We start from the raw sequence: 15,481 nt of genomic DNA on the forward strand, positions 1-15,481 counted from the left end.
TGATAGTAAACTCATTAAAACTATTAAATTTATGAGATGTAAGTATGATAATGATGTAATTACGGTTATTTGAATTTGTGTTTGGCTAGTGTCTAATGATACAAGCTATTTATATTTTATTTGATTTATGTTCATATTACTTTCGAATTATCATTTTAATAATTGTATTAAATAGACAATATGTTGAATTTGATCAAATGTGCAATTTGTTTAATGGGTTCTGCAGTTCAGATGCATTTAAACAAACCGTGTGGTACATTGACATCTAGTGGTCGAGCTTGGTATCGCAGTCTAAATTCAATATATTGGAGAGACAAGTTTAGCCAAGTAAAGGTTCTTCTCGTTTTCTTGTGATTGTTATCGGAAATAATCTACAGGCGCTCTATTGTTTGTGAATGTGTATCGGAAGTTAAGGTGCGGTCACAAAAGTGCGTATGCACAGTAGCATTTGTTTAAATTGTAAAGATGAATCCGTCCATTCTTGCATTTTGTCAGTCACCTTGGAATGTTGAAGATGAGTTCTAAACTTGGTAGTGCACATTTATGGACATATTATGTCTCTCTCTCTCTCTCCGCTCTCTCTTTCTGTGTGTATTTGAGGGTCTGTTTTGGATCTTTAAAGTCTGTGATGTTTTTTCAGGCCTGTACTCTGGCCAGACGGAATGCTGAGGTTTTCCTGAAATACATCCACCGGAATAATGTCAGTTCTCAGGGATCATCTGGCAACGCTCGTGGCCCTGAGCAACAGGTCAAAGGTCAGAATAGCCTAACATACCTATGTGTCCATCCTGCCATATGCTCGGAAACTTTTTCTCTGGCTAAATGTCTTTCATGTGTTCATTCATGTACACATTTTCTATGAAATCGTGTCTTTACAGCCATTCTGAATGAACTGCTGCAGAGGGAAAACAGGGTTCTCCATTTTTGGACAATGAAGAAGCGCCGTTTAGATCAGTGCCAGCAGTACATCGTGTTTGAACGGAGCGCCAAACAGGTGAAAACAATCAACTGTATTAATATGACACTTTTGATTCCCCTTTATACCTTTTTAAAGTTTAAACGATCGGTTAAAAGTGTTTTGTCATTCAGCTTTTATTCATTTAAGTGTGTTAATATTTTATAATTTCTTATTTCTCATACTTCACGGTTATTTTGATCTAAATTTAACTATGACAAGGGCCCCCACAAAGGTTTGCTGAGGGCCCCCAGACGTCTAGGGTCAGCACCGTGACTATCCATCTTAAATGACGAATGTTGTGTAAACCTTTTTATGCATCCAATCAAATCGCAGAGAAAGACGAAAGCCACACCCACTATTTTTCTCATTCGAAATTGCATTTCACTTGGAAATGCGTCAAAATACGGAAGTAAATACGATGGCACCATGCGATTCATGGGGACTTTAATAACTATAACATGTACAAATGTGTGTTAGGCATTGGAATGGATAGAGGAGACTGGAGAGGTCTTTCTTACAACTCGCACATCTCCAGGAGACTCGCTTGAGAAGTCTCAGGAACTCCTGAAGGAATACGAAGAGTTCCGCATCACTGCCAAGGTACAAAGTCACAACCCCCTCCTGCCTTAATAGCTTCTCACGCACAGTTACGTCTTTATATGTACAGATCTGTCCTCTTATCAAAGTCGCTAAATGATCAAACCACCAGATGTATCATAGGGGGCAGTTGTGGCCTAGTGGTTAGAGAGTCGGACTCGTAACCAGAAGGTCATCCGACTGACGTGCCCTTGAGCAAGGCACCTAACCCCCGTTTGATAGCTGCTCGCTTCTCCGGGTGTGTGTGTTCACTTCTCACCAGATGGGTTAAATAAAGAGGACACCATAACTGACAAATCGGTCACTTTCATTGTCATGTCCCACAGCAAACTAAAGAGAAAGTGAAGATGTTGATCCAGCTGGCAGATAATTTTGTGGAGAAAGGGCACATGCACGTCACCGAGCTGAAGAAGTGGGTGACGTCTGTGGACAAGCATTACAGAGACTTCTCCCTGCGCATGGGGAAATACCGCTGCAGTCTGGAGCACGTGCTGGGACTCAGCTCTGAGGTACAGCAACTGACCTGAAAATAAAGATGTAAGAATGGTTCTTGCTGTGAGATCTACATGTGCGTGCGTGTGTTTTAGGATAATAAGGATCTGGAACTGGACATCATTCCGGCCAGTCTGACTGACCCAAAGGTCAAACTCCGTGACCCGAATCATGAGGTGAACGAGGAGAAGAGAAAATCAGCCAGGAAAAAAGAGTAAGTGTACATGCATCAGCCTTCATTAAAATAAATGTCTCTGTGTGTTTTGGTCCGCGGTAACACGTTCTTTTGCTCGTGTTGTTGCAGGTATATCATCGCAGAGCTGTTGCAGACAGAAAAGGCCTATGTGAGGGACTTACATGAATGTTTAGAGGTCAGTCTGTACGTTTGATTCATTGTTACCTTTAACGTCTGCGTCATTCAGTTCAAAAGCGATTCAACTAGGAACTAACGCTGAATTTTATTGCTTGAATTTATTGAGACTATAGCGCAAAATTTGTTATGTTCTTCGGTCTGCTTATCTGCTTTGTGTGTTTCGTTTTTAAGACATATTTGTGGGAAATGACCAATGGAGGGGATGATATTCCTCCAGGGATTGCCAGCAAAGAGCACATCATCTTCGGAAACATTCAGGAGATTTATGATTTCCACAATAAGTATGTTTGTAAGCTCTCAATAAAGCATAATAACATACAACAGACCCTTTGTATCGACAAACTGTTTTCATTTTTATGTTGTGTATTCTATGTAAGAAATAAATCATATCGCTGCTGTCCTTCTCAATCTTCTTATCTTAGTATTTTGTGATTTCATTTCATCACAACATGTTTTTCTGAATATTTCGCTTCATATTTAGGACTTGCCAACGCAGTATATGATCGTTCTAAAAGTAAACTGGAGGTTTGGGAAGAAGGGCGATGATGCTTTTTTAACGAAGTTATACATATGAGACTCATTTCCATATTGGTTTGTTTTTGTTTAAGTATATTCCTGAAAGAGCTGATCAACTATGAGCAGTTACCTGAGGATGTGGGCCATTGCTTTGTCACATGGGTGAGTTTAACATGGTTGTATATGTTAGGTTTGTTTTCTTAGGGTCGGAATTAAAGCAGGTGATATCGAGGCTTAGTTAATCTCTTTGTTAATAATACTTTAACTAAGTCTTACATGTTTGTAGAGATTTGTACAAAATGATGACTTGGAAAAGGGGTCAAATGACCTACAGATTCCTTTTATAAAATAAAATAGCATCAGATGGACCTTGCCAAAGGAAACATCTATGATTTTTTTAAACCCGGAAGTGACCACGATAATATTAAGACAATTATTCTATGGCGATAACACGATATCAAGAGTATTGTAACATCCCTACTTGTTTGTTTATTATTTCAGATTAGAGCTCATTTAAAGCTTATTCGGAGTGCTTACACATATATACCAGCCATCATAACAATTCCTGGCCATAGCATAAAATGTCTATACGTGTGTATATGTAGGCTTCTGTAAACATTTTGATATCTTAATTCAAGTTGTGTCTTTGTGTTTCAGGCGGATAGATTTAACATCTACGTGACATACTGCAAAAACAAACCAGACTCCAGTCAGCTCATCCTGGAGCATGCTGGGAGTTTTTTTGACGTAAGTGCACATCACTTCTCTCTTGGAATAATGAATGAACCCATTTCACTTTAGGTGTTAAACCTTTATTGTTTGAAATACTATAAATACTCGGCGCACCTACAAGTTTCCAGAGCCACTTTCCCAGTAACTCTTATTGCCAATAACCGTAATCGTTTCAGAAGTACATCTATGCTGCGAATGAAACCGACGTGGTGTTTATGTACCCATCATTCTTTTCATGTGTTGTGAGCAGGAGATTCAGAAGAGACACGGTCTGGCCAACTCTATATCATCATACCTCATCAAACCTGTGCAGAGAATCACCAAATACCAGCTGCTTCTCAAGGTACAGTTCCACACGCGTGTGTGTGTTTTTCTGAACTCAGCGTTGGTGGTAAGTACTGTTGTTTAGTGTATGTGTGGCGTGTCTTGTTCGGTACAGTACAGTGCGTTTGATTGCAGGAGCTGCTGTCCTGCTGCGAGGAGGGCAAAGGTGAAATTAAAGATGGGCTGGAGGTCATGCTGAGTGTGCCCAAGAGAGCCAATGACGCCATGCATGTCAGCATGCTGGAAGGTAACACGCAGTAAATGTGCTTTTGGGCTCGCGTCAACATAAAATACTGTTCACGACTCATTTTATTTTTACAATGTAACACGTTCAATAGGATGATCAACAAGAAATGAAGAGTTCGGTTCCAAAATGAGATGCATGCAAGAATCAAAATGGAGGTATCTCATTTTGGTACCAAACTTTTCATATATACCGTAAGTTGGGTGGAACTTGGCATTTGTTATTTTATACATTGGAAATCGTTTTGATAGTCATTAAACAATGGGTGCCTGCGACAATAGGTGGAAAAGTTGATGAAAGATTACTGAGACGCAAAACCCTCTTTTCACCCTCTTGATCATGATATGGTTCACAATAAGATCAAGAATGTGCCACGAGGAAGTCATTTTTGGTTTCATGTTGACCACTTGAACTTTAACCTGACCCTTTTCTGCCCCTGTGCATCAGGCTTTGATGCGAATCTGGATGTTCAGGGTGAACTCATCCTCCAGGACACATTTCAAGTGTGGGACCCAAAATCTCTGATCCGTAAGGGACGAGACCGACACCTCTTCCTTTTCGAGATCTCTCTTGTCTTCAGCAAAGAGATCAAAGACTCGGCAGGACGATCCAAATACATCTACAAGAACAAACTACTGGTACCTGAAATGATTTTAGCACCGATTCAAAACTGTATCTTTCAATACAAAATCACTTTCTATTATATACTAATATGACTCAAGTCTTACATCAATCTCATAGTTTAATATAAGAAATGAATAACTGATGCTGTTTATATGGATTGTCGCAATCACGTCTGAGGTTCATTTATATGCTATATTGAAAGGTAGTAGGGACAGTAGATAGGGATGTAGCTCATGATGGTGACTTCTCATTTCAATGCCAAAAGCGACAGCAAACGCCCATGGGAAGGTCAGCAGGTGCACGCATGCACACGGTTTCGTCTGAGATCTGTTTTCACCAGATTGTGGAACTCTGTTTAGCATTCACAGCCATACCTGGAAGCAGTTCAGGAAGCAGTGCAGGTGTTGTTTTGTCGGTTTGTGAGCAAGTGTGCGGACCAGATTCAGTGTTTTCCCAACCGTCTGCTGTGTTCAACATGTGCGTAAACAGATCCAGATGCACATTTTCTCCGGGCATCTGGGATTCTCTCACAAACAGCATTTATCGCTGAGGAAATGTTTCTAATCCTGCCAGACCACTTATAAGGGTCTTGTTTTATTTCTAGTTAATGAATATGTGACATGCAAGATGTCGTATAATGTTAGTCAAGGTCATTTGCTCCCAAAACTAATGAATTCTGTATGTAAATGTTGTGTGGACTGTGCAGATGGCATAAGTACATGCCGGATCTCAAATACTTACGTATTTTTTATATTTTTTAAGATTGATTTCGTTTGTGTTTTTAGACGTCTGAGCTAGGGGTGACTGAGCATGTTGAGGGAGACCCCTGTAAATTTGCCCTGTGGGTCGGACGCACCCCCTCATCTGACAACAAGACAGTCCTTAAGGTACAGCGCAGAACGCACTGTTGTACATTCTACATTACCAACCGCACGATTGCAGTCACTTGTATTTCACTGTGGGCTGAAATGTGGACCTTTCGTGTGACCGTGCGTACTCTTCTTTCAGGCGTCCAGTATCGAGGTGAAACAGGAATGGATTAAAAACATCCGAGAAGTCATTCAGGAGAGAATTATTCACCTGAAGGGGGCGCTTAAGGAACCAATCCGTGTTCCCAAAACCCCAGCCAAGCCACGCAATAACAGCAGAAGGTCAGGCATACACTTGCATACTAAACACTCTAAATCAGAGAATGAAACGCTGAAAACATACATCTATATGAACTTTTGATTTGTAGATGAACATTTATTGTGTGTGTGTGTGTTGCAGGGATGCGGGTGAGGATGCTGACAGTCAGGGAGACGGCAGCAGTCAGCCGGACACCATCTCCATCGCCTCCAGGACCTCACAGAACACTGTGGACAGTGACAAGGTACAACTGCCATCTCTTCTTTACATCACTCACTACCAAACCGTATTGGATATTAAAATGCCACAATGTTGCATAAAAACTATGGTTACTGTTCAGTTTTGTCCTCGTTTAAGATCCCTAAAAACCTTTATTGTAAAAACATGCAGTGTACTACAATATAAATAGTAAGAATGGCTTTCCAGACCATGTTTAAAATATAAGATCTCTATTCTATATTGTCGGCTATGTTTATAATAGATTATTGCTTTCTACTTAATATTTCTGTAAATAAATACAGTATTTATAGTATACACTCTCTATAACGGATGCCAGCCCTGTTTCTATACATAACGCTACACATCTCGGTCATATGCTTTATTGCATTGTGCGCTGTAGTATAGAACACATTTTGGTCACCCAAACATACAAAAAAGCGTAAACTATGCTCATAATTAAAGCAGCGATAGTACACTACTATACTAATCTGATCATAGCCATAATCTACTTTTCGATAATGACCTCAGACTCCGCCCCATAAGGGTCAGGTGATCCGTGATGGACAGGTGTAGGTCTCACGGGGTTACCCTAGCCGTTATGCAGGGGCTGTCATGCTGGAGCTGAGGATGATGTGTACAGTACATCGTGAGTCACGAGCAGTAAACAGTGTTAAACCGTCATGCGCAGTCATGACAAGTCTCTTCAAACTGTGTGCTGGATTCAGTCCCTGTAGGAACGATGAGGCACCCTATCAAATCAAAGTAAGATATGAACACACGTCCTTAACGGTTTGTGCAGATGTTTTAAGGCATTTCATGGAGGTTACTTGTTGTGCTTTTATGAGATATGCATGCTGTTTGGAGGATGACTGCATGACGGGACCTTTAATTTGTCACACAGAAACAAAGTGTGACATCCATCTGTGGTTCTCAAGTTCAAGTACAAACGCATACGTTTACTTTCCATAAACTTCTATTGTTTGTAAACACAGCTGGTGCTAAATCCTTTAACCTGACTCCAACCTGCACTTCAACCATACCCCAACAATGAATCTACATTGGTACAAAAAAACTTTATTTATTTTATTTTGTACAATTGAGGTGTTCCCCAAATGAATATTTTTCTCAGTGTTGAGAATAAATGTGTGGGTCCGTGTGTGTCTGTTCGTGTGTGTGTCTGTTCGTGTGTGTGTCTGTTCGTGTGTGTGTCTGTTCGTGTGTGTGTCTGTTCGTGTGTGTCTGTTTGTGTGTGTCTGTTCGTGTGTGTGTCTGTTCGTGTGTGTGTCTGTTCGTGTGTGTGTCTGTTCGTGTGTGTGTCTGTTCGTGTGTGTGTCTGTTCGTGTGTGTGTCTGTTCGTGTGTGTGTCTGTTCGTGTGTGTGTCTGTTCGTGTGTGTGTCTGTTCGTGTGTGTCTGTTTGTGTGTGTGTCTGTTCGTGTGTGTGTCTGTTCGTGTGTGTGTCTGTTCGTGTGTGTGTCTGTTCGTGTGTGTGTCTGTTCGTGTGTGTGTCTGTTCGTGTGTGTGTCTGTTCGTGTGTGTGTCTGTTCGTGTGTGTGTGTGTCTGTTTGCGTGTGTGTCTGTTCGTGTGTGTGTCTGTTCGTGTGTGTGTCTGTTCGTGTGTGTGTATGTTCGTGTTTGTGTCTGTTCGTGTTTGTGTCTGTTCGTGTGTGTGTCTGTTTGTGTGTGTGTCTGTTCGTGTGTGTGTGTGTCTGTTTGTGTGTGTGTCTGTTCGTGTGTGTGTCTGTTCGTGTGTGTGTCTGTTCGTGTGTGTGTATGTTCGTGTTTGTGTCTGTTCGTGTTTGTGTCTGTTCGTGTGTGTGTCTGTTCGTGTGTGTGTCTGTTCGTGTATGTGTATGTTCGAGTGTGTGTCTGTTCGTGTGTGTGTCTGTTCGTGTTTGTGTATGTTCGAGTGTGTGTCTGTTCGTGTGTGTGTATGTTCGTGTTTGTGTCTGTTCGTGTTTGTGTCTGTTCGTGTTTGTGTCTGTTCGTGTGTGTGTATGTTCGTGTGTGTGTGTATGTTCGTGTGTGTGTGTATGTCCGTGTGTGTGTCTGTTCGTGTTTGTGTCTGTTCGTGTGTGTGTATGTCCGTGTGTGTGTATGTCCGTGTGTGTGTATGTCAGTGTGTGTGTCTGTTCGTGTGTGTGTGTCTGTTCGTGTGTGTATGTCCGTGTGTGTGTATGTCAGTGTGTGTGTCTGTTCATGTATGTGTATGTTCGTGTGTGTGTCTGTTCATGTGTGTGTCTGTTCGTGTGTGTGTATGTCAGTGTGTGTGTATGTCCGTGTGTGTGTCTGTTCGTGTGTGTGTCTGTTCGTGTGTGTGTGTATGTCCGTGTGTGTGTATGTCCGTGTGTGTGTATGTCAGTGTGTGTGTATGTCAGTGTGTGTGTATGTCCGTGTGTGTGTGTCTGTTCGTGTATGTTCGTGTGTGTGTCTGTTCGTGTGTGTGTCTGTTCGTGTGTGTGTCTGTTCGTGTGTGTGTATGTTCGTGTTTGTGTCTGTTCATGTTTGTGTCTGTTCGTGTGTGTGTATGTTCGTGTGTGTGTGTATGTCCGTGTGTGTGTCTGTTCGTGTTTGTGTCTGTTCGTGTGTGTGTGTGTATGTCCGTGTGTGTGTATGTCCGTGTTTGTGTCTGTCCGTGTTTGTGTCTGTTCGTGTTTGTGTCTGTTCGTGTTTGTGTCTGTTCGTGTGTGTGTATGTTCGTGTTTGTGTCTGTTCGTGTTTGTGTCTGTTAGTGTGTGTGTCTGTTCGTGTGTGTGTATGTTCGTGTGTGTGTATGTCCGTGTTTGTGTCTGTTCGTGTGTGTGTATGTCCGTGTGTGTGTCTGTTCGTGTTTGTGTCTGTTCGTGTGTGTGTATGTTCGTGTTTGTGTCTGTTCGTGTTTGTGTCTGTTCGTGTTTGTGTCTGTTCGTGTGTGTGTATGTCCGTGTGTGTGTATGTCCGTGTGTGTGTATGTTCGTGTGTGTGTCTGTTCGTGTGTGTGTCTGTTCGTGTGTGTGTATGTTCGTGTTTGTGTCTGTTCGTGTTTGTGTCTGTTCGTGTGTGTGTATGTTTGTGTCTGTTCGTGTTTGTTCGTGTTTGTGTCTGTTCGTGTTTGTGTCTGTTCATGTGTGTGTATGTTCGTGTGTGTGTATGTCCGTGTGTGTGTATGTTCGTGTGTGTGTCTGTTCGTGTGTGTGTCTGTTCGTGTGTGTTTATGTTCGTGTTTGTGTCTGTTCGTGTTTGTGTCTGTTCGTGTTTGTGTCTGTTCGTGTGTGTGTATGTTCGTGTGTGTGTATGTTCGTGTGTGTGTGTATGTCCGTGTGTGTGTCTGTTCGTGTGTGTGTGTCTGTTCGTGTGTGTGTGTCTGTTCGTGTGTGTGTGTATGTCCGTGTGTGTGTATGTCAGTGTGTGTGTATGTCAGTGTGTGTGTGTATGTCCGTGTGTGTGTGTATGTCCGTGTGTGTGTGTATGTCAGTGTGTGTGTATGTCAGTGTGTGTGTATGTCAGTGTGTGTGTCTGTTCGTGTGTGTGTGTGTGTATGTCCGTGTGTGTGTATGTCAGTGTGTGTGTGTCTGTTCGTGTATGTGTATGTTCGCGTGTGTGTCTGTTCGTGTTTGTGTCTGTTCGTGTTTGTGTCTGTTCGTGTGTGTGTATGTTCGTGTGTGTGTGTGTATGTCCGTGTGTGTGTCTGTTCGTGTTTGTGTCTGTTCGTGTTTGTGTCTGTTCGTGTGTGTGTCTGTTCGTGTGTGTGTGTATGTCCGTGTGTGTGTGTATGTTCGTGTGTGTGTGTATGTCAGTGTGTGTGTATGTCCGTGTGTGTGTATGTCCGTGTGTGTGTATGTCCGTGTGTGTGTCTGTTCGTGTGTGTGTCTGTTTTGTGTGTGTGTATGTTTGTGTGTGTGTATGTTCGTGTGTGTGTGTGTGTGTGTGTATGTTTGTGTGTGTATGTCCGTGTGTGTGTATGTCCGTATGTGTGTATGTCCGTGTGTGTGTATGTCCGTGTGTGTTTATGTCCGTGTGTGTGTATGTCCGTGTGTGTGTATGTCCGTGTGTGTGTATGTCCGTGTGTGTGTATGTCCGTGTGTGTGTATGTCCGTGTGTGTGTATGTCCGTGTGTGTGTATGTCCGTGTGTGTGTATGTCCGTGTGTGTGTATGTCCGTGTGTGTGTATGTCCGTGTGTGTGTATGTCCGTGTGTGTGTATGTCCGTGTGTGTGTATGTCCGTGTGTGTGTATGTCCGTGTGTGTGTGTCTGTCCGTGTGTGTGTGTATGTCCGTGTGTGTGTGTATGTCCGTGTGTGTGTATGTCCGTGTGTGTGTCTGTTCGTGTGTGTGTCTGTTCGTGTGTGTGTGTCTGTTCGTGTGTGTGTGTCTGTTCGTGTGTGTGTGTCTGTTCGTGTGTGTGTGTCTGTTCGTGTGTGTGTGTCTGTTCGTGTGTGTGTGTCTGTTCGTGTGTGTGTGTCTGTTCGTGTGTGTGTGTCTGTTCGTGTGTGTGTGTCTGTTCGTGTGTGTGTGTATGTTTGTGTGTGTGTGTATGTTTGTGTGTGTGTGTATGTCCGTGTGTGTGTGTCTGTTCGTGTGTGTGTGTCTGTTCGTGTGTGTGTGTCTGTTCGTGTGTGTGTGTCTGTTCGTGTGTGTGTGTATGTTTGTGTGTGTGTGTATGTTTGTGTGTGTGTGTATGTTCGTGTGTGTGTGTCTGTTCGTGTGTGTGTGTATGTTTGTGTGTGTGTGTATGTTTGTGTGTGTGTGTATGTTTGTGTGTGTGTGTATGTTCGTGTGTGTGTGTATGTTCGTGTGTGTGTGTATGTTCGTGTGTGTGTGTATGTTCGTGTGTGTGTATGTTCGTGTGTGTGTGTGTGTGTATGTTCGTGTGTGTGTGTATGTTCGTTTGTGTGTGTATGTTCGTGTGTGTGTGTATGTTCGTGTGTCTGTTTGCGTGTGTGTTCGTGTGTAGCCTTGTTTTACATACTGGTTGGGCAAAGAACGATATTTTTTGAAAATCCAAAAAAAAATTTCTATGATCTTAAGGTTTAGGGGATAAAATATACAGTTGGTACAGTATAAAATCATTACACCAATGTACTGTCCATAGAGATAATAAACCAGATGTGTGTGTGTGCGCGTGTGTGTTTCTCCATTACATAAGAGCCGCGGTAGAAGCTTAAGTCAATAAGGACCAGGCGTTGTTTATGACTGTACTCTGTGAAAATCACATTCATCTAACTGAATAATGAGGGTTTTATCTGTACAGCTCAGTGCTGAATGCATGTCACAAGACTGTCTCACACACACACACACAGGGATATATAACATTTGGTCACACCTTTCCACCATGAGTGAATTAAGAACTTACCATCATTAAATATTTCATATTATTCATCTGACTGTATTTATTTGTTAAATCTCAATGTATATGACATAATGTCAATTAAGCTGTTGCAAATTAAACAAACAGCAGAGGTAATTGTGTCCATGACGAAAACATGAAAACGTCATATTTGTAATCTTTTCGTTCGGCTACTCAACTGTGGAGTCCAACAGACAGCTTTATTACTGAACCTGGATAATGAATTGAACCAATCAGAGATGTTCCAGAGAGAGAGAGAGAGAGAGAGGGGGGGGGCGGGAGAAGGGTGGTGAGAGAGAGTGAATGAGAGAAAGAGAATGAAAGCAAGTAAGGGACAAAGTCGTGGAAGGAGGACAGATAAGTCGTCATGCCAAAGTGGATGAGTTTTAAACTTTTCAAGGAGAGCAGTCGTGTAAGTGGGACTTTCTATTCGTTTCTATTCCTTTATTCACTTTAAGTCGAAACCTTTAAAAAAGAGAGATATCAAGGCTTTATCGTGTGAGCTGGTTAGTTGTGTTTGTGGGTAGTTTACAAATATACCGTCGTGTGTCCTACGGTGTGACATTTTGAATTTATTATATATTTCTACTATTTATAACAAGAGAGATTTATTTTCATTGTTGGTTTTTGCTGTCATAGGACACATTTATGGTTTATTCGGCAACTACCGTTGTGTAAAGGTGTCCGTAGTTTTTCTGTACGTTCATGCTGTTCACCAAATCTTCATCTTTCTGAGATCTGGAAGAATAAATACCTTTAACAAGAATGAATCACAGTGTTATATCATAGTGCGCTTTGTAATGTTTTAGGTTGGGCGTAAATAAATGTTTTTACTGAAGCATAACAGCTGTATCTCAGATGTTAAAAGAGATTTGTCCCGTCTCGATTTTTGTACATAGTTGTGTCAGGCAGTATTGCAGCATTCCATAAGGAGATCTAGATGTTAAAGTCTGAGGTTTAGACCAGCGTCAGGAAACAGATTGTGAACACTGTCAACTTATAATGACATAATCGTCCAAACACACCCTCTTCACTATCGCATTTAAAGGAATAGGTCACCGACAATGAAGATTCTGTCATTATTTACCCATGCAGAACCCACGTGACTTTTTACTTCTGCTGTTCTGTTTTCCTCACACTAAAACTCACATTACAGTATGATCAATGTGCCTAAATCTTAATCATAATTCGCATAACTTTCATGATTCTCATATGGAGAAGTTTCAATATGGAGAAGTATGCCTTTCATTTTTTTTGTTAAGTTAACTTTGACATTTTTGTTTTGGATGTCATTTGGATCTTTAAAAAGAGGCTTAAACAGACTGAAATATCGTACCTGCTTTGTTTTCTCTTCTGCACCTGTAAGGTTCAAGGCGGCATGTGTACCCACAATCCTCAGGCTCGCAATAATAGTGAAGGAAGGCAAGACTTGCTAGTTCATCTGATCTACATAACAAAGCCCTGCTGCCAGCAAGACCTTTCACATAAAGCCCGTATGACGTGCATGTCCTTTCTGACGTGGGGTATTCTCATTCTGAGACCCTGGATTACCTAGCAACACGCCTTTCCTCCCCATCGCTACGGCGACCTGATACTCTGGCAAGCAGGTGGTTGAACGAGAGTAAAGAAACAGATCCATCACAGCTCTTATGCTGTAGATGCTCAATGACATTTCAGCCAAAGGTTCTCATCTCAAAGGTCGAAACACTGAGCGGCTACAGTACTTACCTACTTTACCCTGTTTAGTTAATAGGATATTGTAGAGAAAGTGTTTCAAATATCAATTGTCGAGAATGAGTTGCTTAGTCGTTTTCAATTTTTTTCATTGCTGCGAAGAAAATAATAAATGGGAAACATCATTTCAGAATGAATTTTTGTTCTAATGAGGATTGAAATGAGCATGGTGGTTCATGAATGTGTTCTGTCGTGTGTGCATTATGATGTTAAAGCGGCCCTAACTCAGACAGTTTCTGTATATCTCATGTTAATCTTGAGTACGTTCAGAATAGTATTGTACCCTTCAAATAGAGTCTTTAGTTTGATCGCATTTATAAAAGACAGATACCGCTGTACGATTATTCCAGGGCTGCACGCGCGCTACAATTGGCGGATCAGCGTGTGCCTTCCCGTGCACCGAGAGGCGCGGGCGGGTAACCCGTTAACCCCGCTCGTGACTGGGGATTGCAACTGTTTCACATGAACCCTTTGTACACACTGCCCCTCGCTACTACCGATCGGATGGTTTGGCAAGGTCCTCGGATAGCCAGGGCACGCGAGGAGCCACTTCGAGGCTAAGCACCGAGATCGAACTTGACTATCTAGTGCAGTGGTTCTCAAACTTTTTTGGTCATTCCCCACTTTAGACAAGAGCCCCACCTGCCCCCATCGCCCCAACACAATGCTAATGAAATGCGCAACAAGCTTAACATGTTCCAATTTATTGAACTAACAAGTAGTATCAGAGTAACAAGTTGTATCTAAAATACAAACTATATACATCAAATAACAGAAAGTTCTAAACTAAAGAAAATAAAAGTGCAGCTGTGTCATAATAACTTTCATGAAATAAAAAAATAGAGACAATAAAAGTGCAGCTGTGCACTACTAATTTCAAAAATAGAAAAGATATAAAAGTGCCATTTTGAAATCTGTAAAAAAACATTTAAATTTGGCCGCGAAAGTTTGTTCCGTTACAATTAATATGCTGATGTCACGTTATTTTGGCACTTCGGTTCCAGGTTATATTTTTCTCGGGGTCTCATATCTAATGTTCTTTTAATATAGACTCCATGTAGACTAGTAATGATTACCCCTTAATGTTTCCATGGCGACGCGTCATATTTGTCACGTGACACACCGCAGCCACACCTTATGACAGATCGCCTTAATTTATTTTTTATTTCAAAATATTCACAAACTTGCTTACCACGTCATCAGCTATCTGATATTCCGATTCTCAAAAATGTGTAATTGAGTGTGTTCATTTATAAATAATTTTGATCTATACGTGAGACGGGTGCCACCATGTTTCTTTACGACGCAGTTCAGAGAGTTTTGTCTGTCATCAGTTTCTCCAGAAATACATGCAAGAAATGATAACGAGCGTCAGCTGTACGCGCACCGTACTATTGGGTTTCGGCACCAGTGAAACAAAGTTCCATGAAGGAAGGAAGGAGGCGGGAACCGGCGAACATTAAACATCTTTAATCAAATCAGATAAACAAGGACGTAAAAGACAAACACAAACACAATTTCCGGGCCCGGTCCTCTCTCACTGACGGTCCGGTCGCTCGTCCACTTATGCTTCACAATCTCCTCCGTGATACCAGACCGGTGCGCGTACAGCTCGTTATCATTCACGCACCGGCCTCGAATCCCGGCTCTCTCCCTCCTACCTCACTACAATTTTATTTGTAACCATGAATACAAAATTCCGCAAGATTTGATCTCACGTTTCCATATAAGGCATAAAAAGGAATATTTCCTCCCGTTTGGAACATATCATTACAATTGTTTTGTCTTAAACCTTAAGCACCTTTAGTTGTTTATCAGAAGTGTGTGTGGTAGTCAGGTTGGTTGTCGTTTTAAATTTAATTTAGCTGATCAATAGTAATAAACCTTAAACTGATTATCTGATTTATAGGTTATCGGCTTCCGAGATGGTACATCCATCCTCATAGAGATGCATGATGTACTTTTTTATACATACATATGTGTTAAGTGGATGTGAAGTAGAAAGTGTGTAAAAGAAGTGTCTAATTATTCAATTGTATCGTGTATACTCTGTCTAATGTTTGGTTAGGATCATTGTGACTGCTCCAGGCCATTTTCACACCATTGGTGTTGCCTTTCTGGGTTAGTTACGTAATCTCCATGGAGTCTATAGAAAATGAACTCCATGTTAATTAGGTAATAAAAAATTAAATATGAAATAAACATAAATTAATGTTC

At 41.6% G+C, this 15,481-nt stretch overlaps 1 protein-coding gene across 1 annotated transcript in view; it reads left to right on the forward strand.

Annotated features, from left to right (window-relative positions):
- kalrna (kalirin RhoGEF kinase a) overlaps positions 1-15,481 on the forward strand; it is a gene marked incomplete at its 5' end in the record, with an annotated part of 110,678 nt that overhangs the window by 67,369 nt on the left and 27,828 nt on the right. The window contains 15 exons of the mRNA XM_079464986.1: positions 641-755; positions 879-994; positions 1,436-1,558; positions 1,882-2,064; positions 2,143-2,261; positions 2,352-2,418; positions 2,592-2,701; positions 3,029-3,098; positions 3,594-3,683; positions 3,919-4,011; positions 4,128-4,239; positions 4,684-4,874; positions 5,646-5,747; positions 5,869-6,011; positions 6,130-6,232. Of these exons, the coding sequence (XP_079321112.1) occupies positions 641-755; positions 879-994; positions 1,436-1,558; positions 1,882-2,064; positions 2,143-2,261; positions 2,352-2,418; positions 2,592-2,701; positions 3,029-3,098; positions 3,594-3,683; positions 3,919-4,011; positions 4,128-4,239; positions 4,684-4,874; positions 5,646-5,747; positions 5,869-6,011; positions 6,130-6,232 (1,737 nt within the window). The remainder of the gene's footprint in view (positions 1-640; positions 756-878; positions 995-1,435; positions 1,559-1,881; positions 2,065-2,142; positions 2,262-2,351; positions 2,419-2,591; positions 2,702-3,028; positions 3,099-3,593; positions 3,684-3,918; positions 4,012-4,127; positions 4,240-4,683; positions 4,875-5,645; positions 5,748-5,868; positions 6,012-6,129; positions 6,233-15,481) is intronic.

This window comes from Barbatula barbatula (assembly GCF_947034865.1).
Source record: "Barbatula barbatula genome assembly, chromosome: 9".
NCBI lineage: Eukaryota > Metazoa > Chordata > Actinopteri > Cypriniformes > Nemacheilidae > Barbatula > Barbatula barbatula.